The sequence below is a fragment of the Mus pahari genome, chromosome 11, assembly GCF_900095145.1.
Source record: "Mus pahari chromosome 11, PAHARI_EIJ_v1.1, whole genome shotgun sequence".
Lineage (NCBI taxonomy): Eukaryota > Metazoa > Chordata > Mammalia > Rodentia > Muridae > Mus > Mus pahari.
In genome coordinates, this window is record NC_034600.1 from 76735945 (window position 1) to 76752556 (window position 16612).

The 16612-nt window shown below is 41.0% G+C and overlaps 1 protein-coding gene across 2 annotated transcripts in view; it reads left to right on the forward strand.

Moving 5' to 3' along the window:
• The window catches only part of Sema5a (semaphorin 5A), a 359154-nt gene that overhangs the window by 266842 nt on the left and 75700 nt on the right, over positions 1–16612 (forward strand). For both annotated transcript variants that reach the window (XM_021208315.2, XM_029543945.1), the window contains one exon: positions 7845–7907. In XM_021208315.2, the coding sequence (XP_021063974.2) occupies positions 7845–7907 (63 nt within the window). The remainder of the gene's footprint in view (positions 1–7844; positions 7908–16612) is intronic.

Sequence of the window (16612 nt, forward strand, 5' to 3'; positions counted from 1 at the left end):
CTCATAGGGATAATTTATTTGAAACTCTGGAGGCACGTGTATTTCTCTGACCCTGTAGCTATGGAAAGATTTCTGAAGTGCAACACCTGTTGAGTGACTCTATGCTGGCCACCATAACTTCAGGTTCTCTAATAGACAGAGTAATGTTTTTTTGACATGGGGATGGTTTCTAATTATTTTCATTCCCAGCACTGCTGCAGCAGATATACACGTGCTGAGGAGTGAGTCTGTGGGAACTCACCCCATCTTAGTCAATTCTCCTATCCCCTGGTCCAGTCCCCATACTTGGAGTGGCTCAGTCACCAGAAGCGTCTGTTTCCCCAAAGCCCTGGTTCAACATTTGTGCTTCCTTAGATCCCTGATTTCAAGAAGTTTAAGAGTTGTTGACACCAAGGAATGACTTGTACAAAAATTTAAACTTGAGTATCCCTCCCTCGATAAGTAAGTAGGCTTTGCTGTAGTGTCTGGGTAACTTTGTTTACTGTACATCCTGGGGGAAAGGGATCCAGTATCATCTCAGATCTCACACACACACACCGAGATTCAAACACAGCCTTATTTCCAACTCCCTAAGGAGTATGCATGTGGATGTTTTCAGGAGTAGAAACCAGAACAAAGCAAACAGGTAACTAGGTAGTGCAAGCACTGTGACAAGTGACTACTATCTTAGCCTCGCACTTTTCTAAAGATTTATTGTAACACAGTACCGACAGCCCACCCACAGCCCAGCTTCACACTCATCTTCTTTTTATGAGCTGTTTACAACACCAGTTAAATAATATAGTTACTGCTCTATGATTGGGAGAATCTCTCTTCTAGACGACCCCTTCCCCCTCTTCCTGTGGCAGCTCCCGTGTACTTCTTGTCCAAAGTCAGGAGGAACTGTGTTGGTGGCCATATGTGATGAATTCACTCAAACAACTCCCAGGCTTCATCTCCCATGTGGCTCTTCCCTGTGGTGGAGGTTGGGAGCTGGTGGGATGGTCTGAAGCCTGCTGGTGTAGAACATTCTATATTCATGTTTCTAGCAACTACTCAGTGCTTGCTGAGTGTGTGTGTGTGTGTGTGTGTGTGTGTGTGTGTGTGTGTGTGTGTGTGTGTGTGATTTCTCTAGGTAATAAGTAAGTGACCTGGGCAACTCAGCCTCCTGACCAATCACAGCTTGCTTTTTAGACACAGGAGAGACAGGTAGATGCTTTTGTCTTTGGGATTTAGGGCTTGTTTTTGGTATCTTCTCCAGTGAAGCAAAGGTCTAACGGGCTGCAGAAGTGATTACCACAGAAGTAAATCCCCATCCTAGACAGAAGTTTACACATGTTTATGATTATAAAGAGGTGGCCATAAGTTTGCAGGAGGCATAGGCCATGGCTGTATGGGCTCCATGAGTAAGGCAAATCCAGAAAGGAGATCGGGTGGTCCACAGGCTACATACCAGGATGTCCAAATCAGGGCTGCTTTCAATGGCCATGCTAAGAACCATAAGCCAGCTAAAGCAGAATGGACAGAGGCAGTAGGAAAGATGATAGGATGTTCTAGATAGCTTTGGTTTCTATTGCTGGTGGAATGGGGATGGCAGTGATGGGTTCTCACATCTACAAAGAATCACAACTCTGCTCTTGTATCAAAACCAGCCTGTGTTTGAGTTCTTAAAACCATCCCAGCTTTTGTAGGTCACATCCTGGCCGGGCAATTGTGGCATTAGATGAATCACCAGCTGCTTCAAATCAATACTTGTTCTGTGAGTGGGTCCAGAGTTTTAAAAATGAATACCTTCTATGACATGTGAATCAATGGATTTTGTGATTAATATATACTGAATGCTAACAGCTCTGACCTTAGACATGCACGAATTTGTATGCTTCAGGTATGCATTTTTTTCTGAATCGCAGCAAAGAGAAATAAAGAAGCCACACGAGTCAAATAACCAAGAATGACTTAACTTGACAGTCCCAGTAGCAGGACAGGATAGGCTCAAATCCAAGCCATGAAATTCCAGTGTTACTGAACCACTTGAAATCAATGGGATTTGGCAAATACCCAGACGATGCCTTCATCCAAAATCTTACAGTAATTGTACTTATCACATGAATTAGAGACAGCTAAGTAAGATAAATGTGGAAAACCCCCCTTCTATTGCCTATAGTGCCTCCAAGGTCAAGGAATTGTCAGTTATTGCATTAGCCTTGGAAGCTAATTTCACCCAGAGCAATCACCCTTGTTGGTATGTCATTGTCAGTCCAAATGTGACATGGTACTGGGTTTACTATTAGCCACCCCGATCAAAACGACCACAAATCTCAAATTGTGACCTTATTTGGAAATAAATCGTGCACATGTACTATAATTAGCATGAGCTTGTCATTACTGATTTGTGTTGGCCTCTGATCCAGTGGCTAGTGACCTTACAAGAAGAGGGAATTTTGTTTCAAATACAGAAGACCTTGTGTTATCTGAAAATTGTTGTAAGTGCAAGCCAAGGAATACCAAAGTCCTTTTCCCTGCTAAAGGCTAGGACAGTGGCCTACGCAGAGTCCTCTGAGTTTCTAAAGGAGCAGCCCATTGCTGCCCTGATTTAAGACACTCAGCCTCCAAATCTGTAAGAACATGTTTATTTTTCTAAAATCACACAGTTTTTCATACAGCCTGGGAAAAACTACAGTGCTATCTATACTAATTAAGAAAACAAATACATGAGGAACATTCAACATGTTTGGAGCCATTATGCATTTAGCCAAAGTGACTTTGATTTGGTATTAGGTGAAGAGCAATGAAGGTCTCAATGTATAGTAGTTAAAGATACTTTAATACTTACCAGAGCTCTAAGAATAAGATACATCACTGATTTGAATAATGATGTCAGTGGAACAAGAATTAAAAAACAAGATATTAGGGTTTTTTGTAAACAGATATTTGTAAGAAGATATTAGCTAAATTAGTTCCTTTGTCACCTCATGATTTTGAGGAACGGCCAATGGGAAACAGCTGGAGTCTCTGTTTGACATAATCAGGAAGGCAAGTATGCTATGGATTCATTTGAAACTGACCAGTCACCTTTTACCTTAGACATAAAGACAATGTTGAGCATTGGACAGCTCCACCAAAGTGACTAAACTATTTTTCTGCTGCACAATTAGGTTGATGTTACTCTGGAATAGACATAACTGCCAAATAAAGATAAATAGTGAAGACAACCAAATTCAAGGTTGGCTAGAATGATAATCTATTCAAACGCTGTGAAATCCCCACTAGTTTTGAGTTTCGTTTTGAGTTTTGCTTGTTTTGAACAAAGGTATGGCCCCACAGTCCCTGACAATTTGTTTATAATGGTGGTGACAATGTTACATTCTCCAGTGTGTCGCAGAAATGCATGACATAAGAATATGAATGCAAACATATGAAAACCACACACACACCCACAAAGCCCTCAGGTGGTTGTTAATTTTTGGTGCTGTGTAATTAAACTAGTTTTTTTAAATGTTATCTTTTGCCAGTATCTAATTAGCAAAGCCATCTGCTGAAAGAGCAGTGGCCCATCTGCTTGGAATGTTGTTCTCCTCATTGTTATGAAAAGCATCCACCACTGCTCGTCCCAGTCTAATTAACTTCTCTTGCTGTAGAATGTGATAATACAGAGATTTGTTTATACTCTTCTGAAAACTGTGGATTTATATGTATGGAACAAGTACATAAAAGGAGCCAATCTTTTTCTTCCCAACATCTGACTTACTCTTGAGATCACAGCTCCATTTGTCATGATGGGAGCATGTCCCTGTGCAGAATGAGGAGACGTATTATAGTCTACTGTGAGACAACAGATTGTTTCTTACATCCCTGGGTTTCTGTAGTTCTAAAAATCAGTGTTCTGTTGTCCTGTATGCTTCTCTACTGGTGTGGTTGTAGCACTGCCACTTGCCAAATATTGATTGAGAATGCTGTAAACCCAAGCATTACCGCTGGACTTGAGATACACCACCATGAAGCTACTATGCCAGGAGAAGGAGGCAGGTGCTCTTGTGTGCTCTGCTCAAGTATACAGTAAACTCTTTTCTTTAAGGTTTTGAAATAATTTTATTTTACAAATTTATTGCACACTTATTATCGATCTTCATCCATCTAGCAGGATATAGTATACTTAGTAGATATTTAATGAATATTAACTGGGAAAAAAAGGCATCATGTAAGGAACCACAGCGAAACTTTTAAAACTATTTGGTATCATAGATGATATTTATGTATCTTTTTAGAAAAATGGGCTACTTCTGCGAAACCTAAGTTTTTATAAATGTAGATCTTCAAGATCATTGACTCATTGAGTATCCAAGTTTGTATATCCAAGTATGTTTGCTTCTGACATGTCTAATGAACATTAAATTTTCAATAATAGGATATTCGTGTTTCTTTTCTCTCCTGTAGTAGAAAAGAAAAAAGGTAATAAAAAGTAATTTTTTTTTTAATTTAGAGGATGTATGACTGGGATGTACTATCATTGGAAATGTGCAGTGCCTTAGCATTTGTTTTGACTGCCAGAAAAATAGGTTAGGGGGCAGGGAGCCCAAACATAGCTAGAGTGAATGTGGAAGCAAGTATATAGAACACTTCCTACGTCAATTGTAGGCTTTGCTCCACAATAATGATACACGTACAAATAACCAGTTTCAGTGAGACTAGAATAAAGTTCGAGCCAAAGGTCTTTCATCAAAAAGGATAGGTCCTTACAATAAAAGACAGCAATGAGCTCCACGGGAAGCTGAGCTTGAACAAAAGAGTAGAAACTTTGAGAAGGAAATCTAATGCCAGATAACTCCATTCGCCTCTCTGGTTTTCTCCTGTAGAAACATGTTTTCCATAGCTGCCAGAAGACCAGCAAGGTAAAGTCTAGTTTGGTGAACGAAAAGAAAACTGCTATGAAATGAATCCAGAACTCTTAATCCTCTTGTAAATCTACAAGAGTCTCCTTTCCAACTTCATGCCTTATACATTTGTGCGATATCTAATAACCTACATTCCCCACTATCTTCTCGTGGTAAATTCCCACCATTAATATATAATTTCCTTTTCCCTCTCCTCATGAATAATGTGAAGCCACAGAAAAGCTGTGCTTTCTGATTAAGTCTGTCTTGTTGAAAGGCTGGTGATAGAGAAGAAAGATCTTTCCCTCTGCTTCAAAGAAGAGAAACATCCATGTGTCCTGTACTGTTGTCTAATAAACACCTATGAGTAGTTGCTGTTTTTCAATATTCTGGACAAAGCAATGAAATATTTATGAAAACACACTCTTTTTTTTTTTTTTTTTTTTTTTTTGCTATTTCTTTTCACTTCTTGTCCTTGGCTAATATTTATCTTGAAAATGTGAAGGCTACTTGAGCACCCGCCAGAATTGAGAAGCTGTTTGTTTACCACTACCAGCAGCAATGAGATCTTAAGAACTTTGATGACATTTGATTCATATTCTCTCTAAATCCTGGGGCTCACCCTGCTGTTCAGACCTCTTGTGTTTATTCAGGAGACTATTAATATTTTCTCTATTTTGCATTCCTCTCAGGTTTCCTACTTGGGAGACAAGGGCTCCAGCCTCAGCTCTCTGTTTAAGGTCCCATCAGGTCACTCATCCTAAGCATACCTCCTCTACAGCCCAGGCAGGCTGGAAACTCATCATCCTTCTTCTCAGACATACATCACATACACCAACATATATTTCATGTGTCTTCACGTGTGTCCATGTATGAGATGTATGCAGGTCTGTCTGTCTGTCTGTCTGTCTGTGTGTGTGTCTGTGTGTGTGTGTGTGTGTGTGTGTGTGTGTGTGTGTGTGTGTGTGTGTATGCCAGAGACAGAAACAACTGAAGAGAGAGAGGAAGACAGAGGGGTGGGAGAGCCAAGCTTGAGTATCATTTTTCTGGTACCCTGGTACCACCTACTCTGGTGGGTCTTATTTCCTTTTTACCATGCTTTCTAACTAGCCTAAAACTTCCTGGTGAGGCTAGACCACATGGGCAGTCAGGCAGTCCTGCCTGATGCTACCTCCTTAGAACTGGGACTGTAAGCAAGTGCGCTCACTCGGCTTTTGAAACAGGGCTGGAGCTCATGGCCTCCTGCCTTGCTTTCATACCAAGCACTTTACTAACATAGTTCTTTCTCCATTCCCCAATATTTAACTTTAACAACATCACCAACTCAACAAGAGCCATTGTGAGCATCCCTCTGCTGAAGTGTTTCACCATACAGAAGCGCTCATAGCTGTGTAACCAGAACCCCCTTTTTTTCTATTCAATGACATCAACCCCTTTGGTAATATAAGCTTAAATTCGTAATGAGTTCTTTGTAGCTAAAGGAATGTATCAGCTCATTGATTCTGTTCTATATTTAAATAAGAGCAAAGGTGCAATAGGGAGTTTTCTATAAACAGATGTAAGAAAGGAGCCTATTAAAGTTCACACAAGGGTAGCAGTGAGTTTATTTTCATTTTTGGAGTCTGCACATCACAGTGCTATGTGTACAGCTCTTACCTCTGTGCTGGTATCTTCACTGTTGATGGAAATATTTGCTGTCCTGGATGGAATCCAAGGCAGTTCTTGCATGAGACACAACCCCCATGGCACCCTGACCCAGGAAGGGACCTCAGAATTGACACACTCTCTTATCGGAGGTCTCGGATACTGACTGCATTCTTGATGATTGCACATGGTCATAGCAAACAGGCACAGCACTGCTCCTGCTTGCGGAACACCAAGCGGGTCTCGTTTCGTGTTTGTTGAGAGGGATGAGCCATCCTGCACACAGTGTTATGACTGTCTTGGTTGTGTATCAGTGTTTGGCAACAGCAGCCTGACCTTATATTCTCCTAGGTTTGGAAACCTGAGAAACAATTCTTCCTGCCAGGTGGTGGAGGCTGGTATTTTTCCTGCATGTTATTTCACTTTGGTTTATACCGAGTTGAGAATAGTTTCTTCTTTGACATTTTTTGACCCAAAAAGATTGTTCCTCACAAGTTTTCCTGAAAATAACGTCAGTGGTCCATAACTGAATTTTCAGAAATCTAATTTTAACAGCTATGGGGGAAAATTACAAGAAGAAGATATGAAAAAAATATATAGGCTTCTCACATAAAAAGTCTACATACCACAAAAATAGTAGAAAAGAACAATAACTCAGCATTTGAACTGGTGTTAAGTGACTCACAAACTCGAGTTGTAAATCACTTCTGTCTTCAGAACCGGCATTGTCATCTTAAGTACCGAAGGTCCCTGTGGGACTGGACGTGCTAATCCACCTGACAACTTGATCAGCATGGGTTAGATTTGAAAAGTTTGTAATGTATGAAGCATCATGGTTTTAAATCGAGCTAGTGGTGGTAAGGAGATTGAAAACAGTCTCTGTATTCTGTGCATGGACCAGTCATGCCCTGACTGGCAAGTATACAAGGATTGTGGTAACTAGAATATACAGAGTTATCCCTGGAATTATCCATGACAGTTGATGCATGACACACTGTGCAATAAGCTCTGTGGTTTTGAATGATTCTGGTGACTCTGTTTCATGGTCCCCTTTGCTGGGAGCTTGTCCTTGTTTCCCAGAGGTAATCAATCTTGTTTACCAGTAACTGTGACTAAAGGTACTGCTGTTTTGACTATGAAGCAGACTCTAAAGAAGACAAGACTTTTAAATGTCTTAATTTGAAAGTTGAATGTAAGTCCATGACTGGATGCCCAATATTTGGCATTAATTTTATGACAGACTGAAGGTGCTGGCACAAGGGTGAGCTGAGATGATCTAATCTAGCCACCAGGACCCAATTATTTCCCGCCTTTCCTGAAAACCCTGACTTTTGTTTGGTCTCTTTGCAGGCTGTGGAGTGGGAGTGTGATGAAGCCACCAAGAAGGCCTGTTACAGCAAGGGCAAATCGAAGGTAAGGACGGAGAATTGTAAAGATACCCCACTGTGCACTGACAACTGTGTATGACATATCTTGTTCCCTGAAAAATGAGGCATATGCAAGGAAGTTATGTTCTATGTTTCAAAATTCAGTGGAAATGAGTCACAATAAACAGGCATTTCACAGAGGGTCAGAAAGCAAGCTAAGACCTAATTTGTATTTTCAATCACTATATAAGATTGAGAATAAACTATGACAATGTTAAAAAAATATACAGGAAATAATTTTAAAATAGCATCTAATTTGTCTCTCCTACAGTTTATAGTTAACTACAGACAGTAGTTAATAATTGTATTATCTTATGATTTGCAGTACCATGCAGTACCAGGAGTATAGGGCCTTGTATGTACCAAACAAGTATTGGATACTTGCTCAATAAAATCATTGCATTAAAATCACATGATTTTAATCTATCTCCATCTCCATCAGTGCTGAAGTTTACATTCCCAAATTCTCATACATAGTGCAATGAGAGTTGAAGATGGGAGTGCACTGTCATGCTCACATTCAGACCTCTCACACAACATGGCAGGACTTTATCTTTCCAGGAACTCGCTCTGTCTTTAGAAGAAGAGTCTTCTATTTCCTGATGAAATTGCCTTGCAGCTCTGTCAGTGGCTCTGCCTCTCCAAGGCTGATTACACTTTAGTTCATGAGGAAATGTGGGTACACGCAGAGGGGCAGATTTGGCCTCAGGGCCAAGAGCATGAGGACCAGTCCAGCAAGTAGAGTCCGTGGTTAGCAAGGGGTTCTCATCTGCACGTGGATAATGAGTGCAATGCTTTGTCTCTTTCTCCGGGTGTGGTGTTTGCTTCTTGCCCCTTAGGTGAGCAGTTCTGAGAGTTGGGTGATGATGCAGACCTCAGCGGTACAGAAGAAAAAAATAGGGGTAATAAATCATAAACTTAGCCAGGATGAAATACATGGATACAGAGAGGAAGTGAGGGATGAAAGAATGAGAAAAAGGAGGCAGAGGAGAAGGGGAGGGAATCGTGGAAAAATCTAGAAATTGATAGACATTGTTTATCGAAGGCTATTTAATCATCAGAAATACCTCGGAGCTAAATCATTAAAAATTTACCAAACTATACTAGCTCCAGGTTGCAAAGGACCAGAATATGAAATACTCACAAATAAATGGGTGTATAATGGTATAAATAAAAGCATACCAGGTGACTCTGTAACCTGCTTAGTGAATTTTATAAAACCCAGCTATGCTTGGGGATTTCTCTGTGGCCAAGACCTCCACCTCCCTGTGAGGTTGAGGCTCCATACAGTGGATATGTTATAGAACTGGTATTTATCTCCACTAGCCAGGTTTTCAGAGCATGAACCATTCTCTTGTGTGACTTTTCCTGAAGCACCATGAACAAACATCTCCCAAACCTCAGGGAGTGGGGTCATGAACCTTGGAAGTTTCCTGAGTCTTGCATGTCATTGTCTTCCCCTAGGATGGGTATCTATTCCCTAAAGTTCATATAGACTTCCCTGAAACCCTGTATCCTAAGCAATCAGAGGAGGCAGGTAGGCTACATCGGGAGGGGATAGTGAAAGTCACTGTGAGCTGGTAGGCACACTGGACTTCCTTTCCAGGGTTTTAGCTTGGTGACACTGTCACCATGCGGAAGGCCTGGGTGCTGGCTGGTAACCTGGATAAACTTGCTCCTCCCTTGGGGTGTTCCTTCCCCCCCCCCCCGCCCTGTCCGTTTTATCCTCACATTGCTTTCGGCGACTTTCTCTTACTTTTTTTCTTATTTTCTGTGTCATGGATTTGCACCAGTAAGCAGATAGTCTGAGATGGTCTTTGTTGACAAGTTACTGAGTCTGTGTCTGGATTTTGGTTTAGATTGTGATAACCTCAGACCAGAAGGCCACACCCCCATAAGGTCCTCGCACTCAGGAGAACCCTATTCTCTCCTGAGAATTCTCTCCTGTCAATCCCCTGTCTCCATGACCACTGTTCCTTGACTGCCTGATTCAGCTCTTAGGGTACAGGTTTGGTGTTCCAACCTTCATTCCATCAGTTATCAGTCGTGGAAATCCCTGTGGCCATCTGCCTTTGCCCTGTGAAGCTGTGTTAATCATCCAGCCCTGGACCACGAGCTGTGACAATAGTTTCCTTATGGCTCTTGTGCAGGCCTTTGGCACACAGGGTGGAAGTTAGCGATAGTATATGAGTAAATGAATACATTCAGCTTGTCACCCTCCTCACTTTTGATGATGAGAACAAGATTTCTTTTTGAGGTGACATCCTTTCTTTTCATACAGTAGATTTAGCAGCTTATCTACCTGTGCCCACCATGGCATGACAACCCAAAATAACCAAATCTGCTCTAGACATTTTCTGGGGAATCTGTGCTTTCATTTATTTAATATACACAAATTTGAAATTTTTGCATTGTTCATTTTTTCCTGTCCCCTGAAGTATTTTTTTATTGCACCAGGAATGTACTTATATATTTGGTTCACAGACTTTCAACAAGTGCTAATAGTTAATTCTATTCTTCTTCCTAGACTTCAGTCTCTATGTGGACCCTGTGATTTAGAAAAGAACACCAAGACCTTTTGAGTCATGAGGTTTCTGGGGTGTCTCTGCAGCATTGTCCACAAGCTCTTAATCAAAGCATTCAGCTAGTTTTCATTTTCTAGTGTATTATTGCTACTTAGGGAAATTGCTCAGCTGAACCCACCAGTCCATGTTTCACCTCCAGCTGTGACCTATTGTTAATTTTGTATTTAGAAATTAAATAAATTTGTTAGAATAGTATTATTCATGCCCAGTAGGAATACACTCCTGATTCAATGAAGGGACCAATTTTTAATACACAAAATCAAGTTTTCCTAGTGCAAATAAGGGAAATGAACACAAATGTACTTACATCAAATCATCCTATTATATTTCATATATTTTGGTTTTAATGGATTAAGAATAATGGCAAATTTTGGTAATTATGGTAATTCTAACTGTGTGTGTTGGATCTTTAAGACATATATTAAAGCAAATGAAGATAAATTTCATGCACTATATATTATGTGCAAGATCAATTATGTTTTATTTTAGGCTGCATTAAGTATAATGATGAATTTATCTAGAGTTTTAAAAGGCAGTGTTCCATTGAAATCGAATTTAGTTTATGCGGCTGCTTGTTGAGTTGATCCCTGCCTGTGATTCTCATTCCTGGAGAGGCTGAGCGAGCAACATTAGAGTCCCTGAGAGATTGGGGACAGCCTGGAGTAAAAGTAAGGCCACAAACCAAAACAAAACGGAGCAAAAAACAAAAAACCAGGAATGGTGTACAGTAGGGACTCACATTTACAAACTAAGGTGCTAGCTTCATTAACATGTTAGGATAAATAACACTGCAGCCTGGTCCAGGAGGTGGGAGCATCATTAACATATTAGGATAGATAACTCTGTAGCCTGGTCCAAGAAGTGAGAGCAAAGGATGCTTTATCTCCCTACCCAAAAAAGTCCTCTTTACTGAGTTCATTCTTGTTTTCTTCTCTCAAGTGGGCACTGGCATGATTAAAATCCCGTGTGGTACCCAAGCCCAGCTCCCAGGACACATAGGACAATGCCTAAGAAAGGGAGAAAGCATACCAAGACTGCTGCTGCCATGTGCCCTCCCTGAATTCAGGCAGAAAGCATACCAAGACTGCTGCTGCCAATGCGCCGTCCCTGAATTCAGGCAAACCAAAGATCTCCAGGCTGACAGATTCTAGAATATAAGACAAGTAATGTTTCCATTTGACTAAAATATAGTGTCTCTTTGGAGGAATGGAATTCAGGCTTTTCGTAGTGGTCATGAATTTATAAGGAAAATTCAAATACTTTAATAAATTTGCTTGTGCTGTAGTATTCTGGGAATGTGAGCAGAATTACAAAGTCTCCCTTCTCCCTGTAATAAAAAGAACAATGTGAAAATGTGACATTTAAAAAATGCAAAACATGCAGGCATTTTGACTGAACTCAGTTTGTTCCTACTCTCCCAAAAAGTGTGTGCTATAGTTGTGTGTGCTACACTTGTGTGTGTTATGTGGCACACTACATTTCACTGCCCAGCCACTAAGGTACGATGTCTGGAAGGGGATAGCTGAACCTGCAGGGAGCTACTGCCTCTACCCACTTCTTCTCTAGGGAGAACATTCCTCAACTGGCTGCTGAGCTCAGGATAATAAATATGACAACTTTTCTCCTCTGACATTGCTAGGTCAAGTGCAAGCTACCTTCCATGTAGTAGGGGCATGAAATTTATAATCTAGGGAGTCAAGGTCATGCGAAGTTACCCAAACCTTTGATGGAGGCTTGCGAGGAAAGTAGATGCTGAGATTTTGGATTCTGAATAAGGTCCAACCTTTAATTTACTTCTAGAGTTTTCTACTCACTGTGGCTCCAGTGCTCCGCATGCATTAAAGCTGGGGAGAGAATCCATTTTTATTGATGCAGAAGAGCAGTATAGCAAGATCCATTACATTTCATTGTCTATGAAATATGTGTTACTGAAATCAAACTGTAGAACTCTTTAAATACATTTCACATAAATATTATTTTAGACACAAATAGCCAATTGTCTCAGCATCTAACAAGAGTGCCTTGTCTATTCTGGGTTCTTGTGTCTGGACTCAGCTGCCTCCCCCCACCCTCCACCCCTGCCACCCTCTGTGGTGTTTAGGGACTACACAAAGGAAACATAAGTAATTATTTAGGGAATGAAAGAGTTACTTTGTCCCTTTATGGCATTTCATAATTTTCAAAATGTTCTTGTTCACGATCTCATTTCAGTATTTTTGACACTAAGTTCTTAGAATTATCATGCTAACCAGTGGGAGAATTTGGATTAGAATCCAAAGCTCTGTCTATTGTTACTAATCCAAAACTCTGTCTGTTGTCCAGTGGTCCTGCTTCGTCGGCTGTCAAAGTCAAAGTCAAAGTAAGCTTTTAGAGTCCAACCCCTAGTGGCTAAGGAGAAGAAGACACGACACGGTGCCTTCCACCTGGAGGCATGGTGCTGAAGGGCTAGAGCTTGTCATTGTTACCTAAAACGCTGATGTTTGGAAGGGCTGTCAGTTCCACCATGTGTGTAGGATACTGTGGACCCACCTTTCTGCTACACAATTGCTTTAAGAACCAAGACCCTTCATCTTGGACAGAGGCACCTTATGTAGATTGAGCATATCAGGTACTCTATGCGTGTGATTTTTATTAACTAAAAGTATTTTTCTTTACATTGTTCTCTAAATAACAAAAGATCTGTTTACATAGTATTCATACTATATAGGTACTAGAAAAATCTATAGATGAAAAAAACCTATGGTAAGATATGTGAGGCTTAGAGGCAAATTCTACATCTTTTTGTACAAGGGGTTTGAGCATCCTTATATTCCTATAGAGTTGTTCCTGGATGGCATTATAAACATGTATTCGTACATACAAATATAGATACACACATATATATTATTTCTCTTCATCACCTGAAATGTACATAAAGGTAATACATCATTAAAAGGGAGACAGGTTGTCTTCTCTGAGAGTGCTGGGGGTAGCATAAAGCTGTCAGCTTTCAGACCGTGCTCCCTCCTCCTTGGAATTCATTAGTGGTCCATGCGCTGTGAGGCGCACTAGAGGGTTCAAATTGCTTGACAGTCATATCTGCACATAGCTATACATTCTTTGGTAAGCCCAACATATTTGATAGGGGAGGAGGAAATGATGAGATGTTGTAAGACAAAACAGATAATTCACAATAAAAGAACCCTAAAACACGTTTTCTCACTCGAAGCCTGAAGACTGTGCCCATGATCCCAAGTAGGTATTCTTTATTCCCCATTAGGAAGTCTTTTCTGCAACTAAACTATGTTTTTTTTTTTCAGCTACCAATTGAAATAGAATCTTCTGAAAATGAATAACACGCTGATCCATGCATGGACCACAGGCACATATGGGTCATTTTGCTGTTAAAGTAGAATTATCCAAACAGATAGATGACACTGATTCCCAATCACAGAGGCCATGTGGCTTTGGATGGCCTCTGAGACAGGGCCTCCAGCCCTATGACTGCTGGAGAATCAGAATTCAATAAGCCATCTTCATCTGTTTCCACAGTAAAGAAATGGAATAGTAAGGGGAGAGTTTGATAAAATGTGGAAACCATAGACATTTCAATATGCGTCTCTGTAAGAGAAAACAGTTAGGAGCCCCCTGAAGTATCATTTACCCACACATCTGCCCATATTTCAAAGTGGTGATCCCAAGTACTACTTTGGGCCAGGCCAAGTAATCTACAAAGAGCTTAAGTTTGCTGTTGACATTAACATCAAGAATCTGTGCCTTGGAATCATTGTCCCAGCATCACCACACTGGCACTCTATGCCAATTTTGTTCTTTCTTAAATTCAACTCTCTGACCCTAAGATGCATCTTGTGACTCTATGGTAAATATGTCTACTTTGTTCATTTTCATTTTTGTATTTTTTTTTACTTGAACTTGTCTGAGCCTTTCTTTAAAAAAAAAAAAAAAGGTGTTTTAAGAATACATTTTTCACACCCAATTCTTTTCAAATCAGAGGTAGCAGTCTGTCAATTAAAGAGGAGAGAATCCTTAAGAGAAGCACAGAGGAAGGTTGTGAGCTGACCTAAGCCGTGGGTGAGCTATGATGAAGACACTTAGATGTGTCCCGCCTCTTCATGTCATCCTTAAAGGGCCTGCAAGGAAGCTCAGCTTGATTCGATCCACCTGGTGACTAAATAGCCTTCTTCACTGACCTCTACTATGCCAAGAGGATGGGCATCCATATGACTGAGGTCTTTTAGAATATATTCTATGGCCCTCAATGGGGTCCATTCATCACAAGCCCTCTGGCGTTTCTACAGGCTGTGTCTGTCTCCCATCAAGTCAGAAAGATGAACTGTGCCCTGGCCTCCTTCTCTGGCCACCTCAGTCCTCTCCTTGACCTTCCTTCCTAAAACTCAGTCATGAAAACTGGTCAAGGCCTAATGAATCTTTACAAAGTCCTAATTATCAGAGCATTACCTTCTGCTCCAGTTGAAACAGTTTCCTGTTTTTTTCTCCCCCTTGTCTCCTTGTTTAAAGAACCAGTTGAGCTTTCTGTGCTTCTCTACATATTTCTGCATCCCACACCCCTTCTGACCTCCCACTTCTCTACCAGGCTTGGGATATGCCTTCAGGAAGGTGACAGCCTTCTGTCTCATTGACACTGGATTTCTATTTGGGGGATTTGCATAAACACCCTGGTTGTTTATCTCTGTTGCTCCCTTTTCTTTCATAATTGATTGAATTGCATGTTTTCTCTTTGCCAGGTCTGCAGAAATCAGCAGTGGGTCACATCTTTTCAATTGGTACAGTTTCCCCTTGGCCATTTTGTTTACAGCAGAGTGGTTCTCTCTAGTGAGACTCTCCTTGGGGTGGCCTCTTTCTATAAGAAGAAAATTTCTTTTACATCTCATATTGTTCTTGAAACAATTCAAAGAGCAGCAAATGGGAATGGATGCACTCTGTGCCCTGTACACCGTTTGTAATTTTCCATTCCAGTCTTCATTATCATGACAGTGTGTCCACTCATTCCAGCAAGAACACTCAGCCCTGTGTTCTGGAAAGTCTAGGTGGAGATGCTTCAGGCCGGCCTCCCTCCGTGTCCTGTGTTTGTCCTCCCTTTGATCCTTTCATGGTAAACTCCTAGGTTTCTTTGTTCTGGTGTCCCCTGGCATGGGTGACTGTGTGATTCTTTGATACCTTTAATGCTGTTCTTTGCTGGATGGAACATTCCTTTCCTTTCTCCAGTCAGGAAAGGATTTGGGAACAAAACAAGCTTGGCTCCTCCAACTGTTCTAACTGTAGCAGTTCCCAAACATTTACAATTATTTATACTTATTTTCAAAATTGTCTGTTTACTTGGATTTTTATTGTTTTTTTTTTTTTCAAACAGTTTTCTCAGCCTATCATGCTGTGCTGTTTTTATTAGCAGTGGAGCAAAAAGAATCATATATTTGATATCTCACTTCCCTTATAGAACAAGTTCATGCCAGTGAGCAATTTGCATTGTATGAGCCAGGCTATGCAGCAGATCAGATAATGCAAACTCACACTGCTACTGAGAGCAAAGCTCATGTGACCGGAGAGCAGAATTGCTGTACTATTGAATCTATTTTGTCAGGGTTTCTATGAGATTCAAATCATCCTGGCCTCCTGGCACTCTGTGCTAGTCCCATCAGGAGATCACATTCTGTCCTTGTCCTTTCATAGCTCAACTCAGTCTAGTCACAGAGGGGAAAGAGCTCAGCTATAGAGGAGCATCCCTGCCCAGCTCACTCTTCTACATGGATTCTTGAGTAGTCCTTTGACAACAAACATGAGGCTAACTCAGGCTCAAAGTATAGCACAGGCTTATTACCCTGGCCTGTATGGCCTTTGCTGCCACACGGTGAATGTTCCATATCCTGTGGAATCTCCAGCATAGGTGATGTGCCCAGGCATAGTCCATCTTCCTGGCCTAGTATGGGCCTCTGTCCTTTGTTCAGTGCAGTCCTGCATGGTTCCTCCATACACCTCTACCTGGTAGCTCCAGCAAATCATAGTCTCCCCTTAAACTTCCTCTCCAGGAAATCTCACACCTTTGCTTTCCTTTCCTTTTTAGAACAGTGGAGAGCATATCTCTTAACTT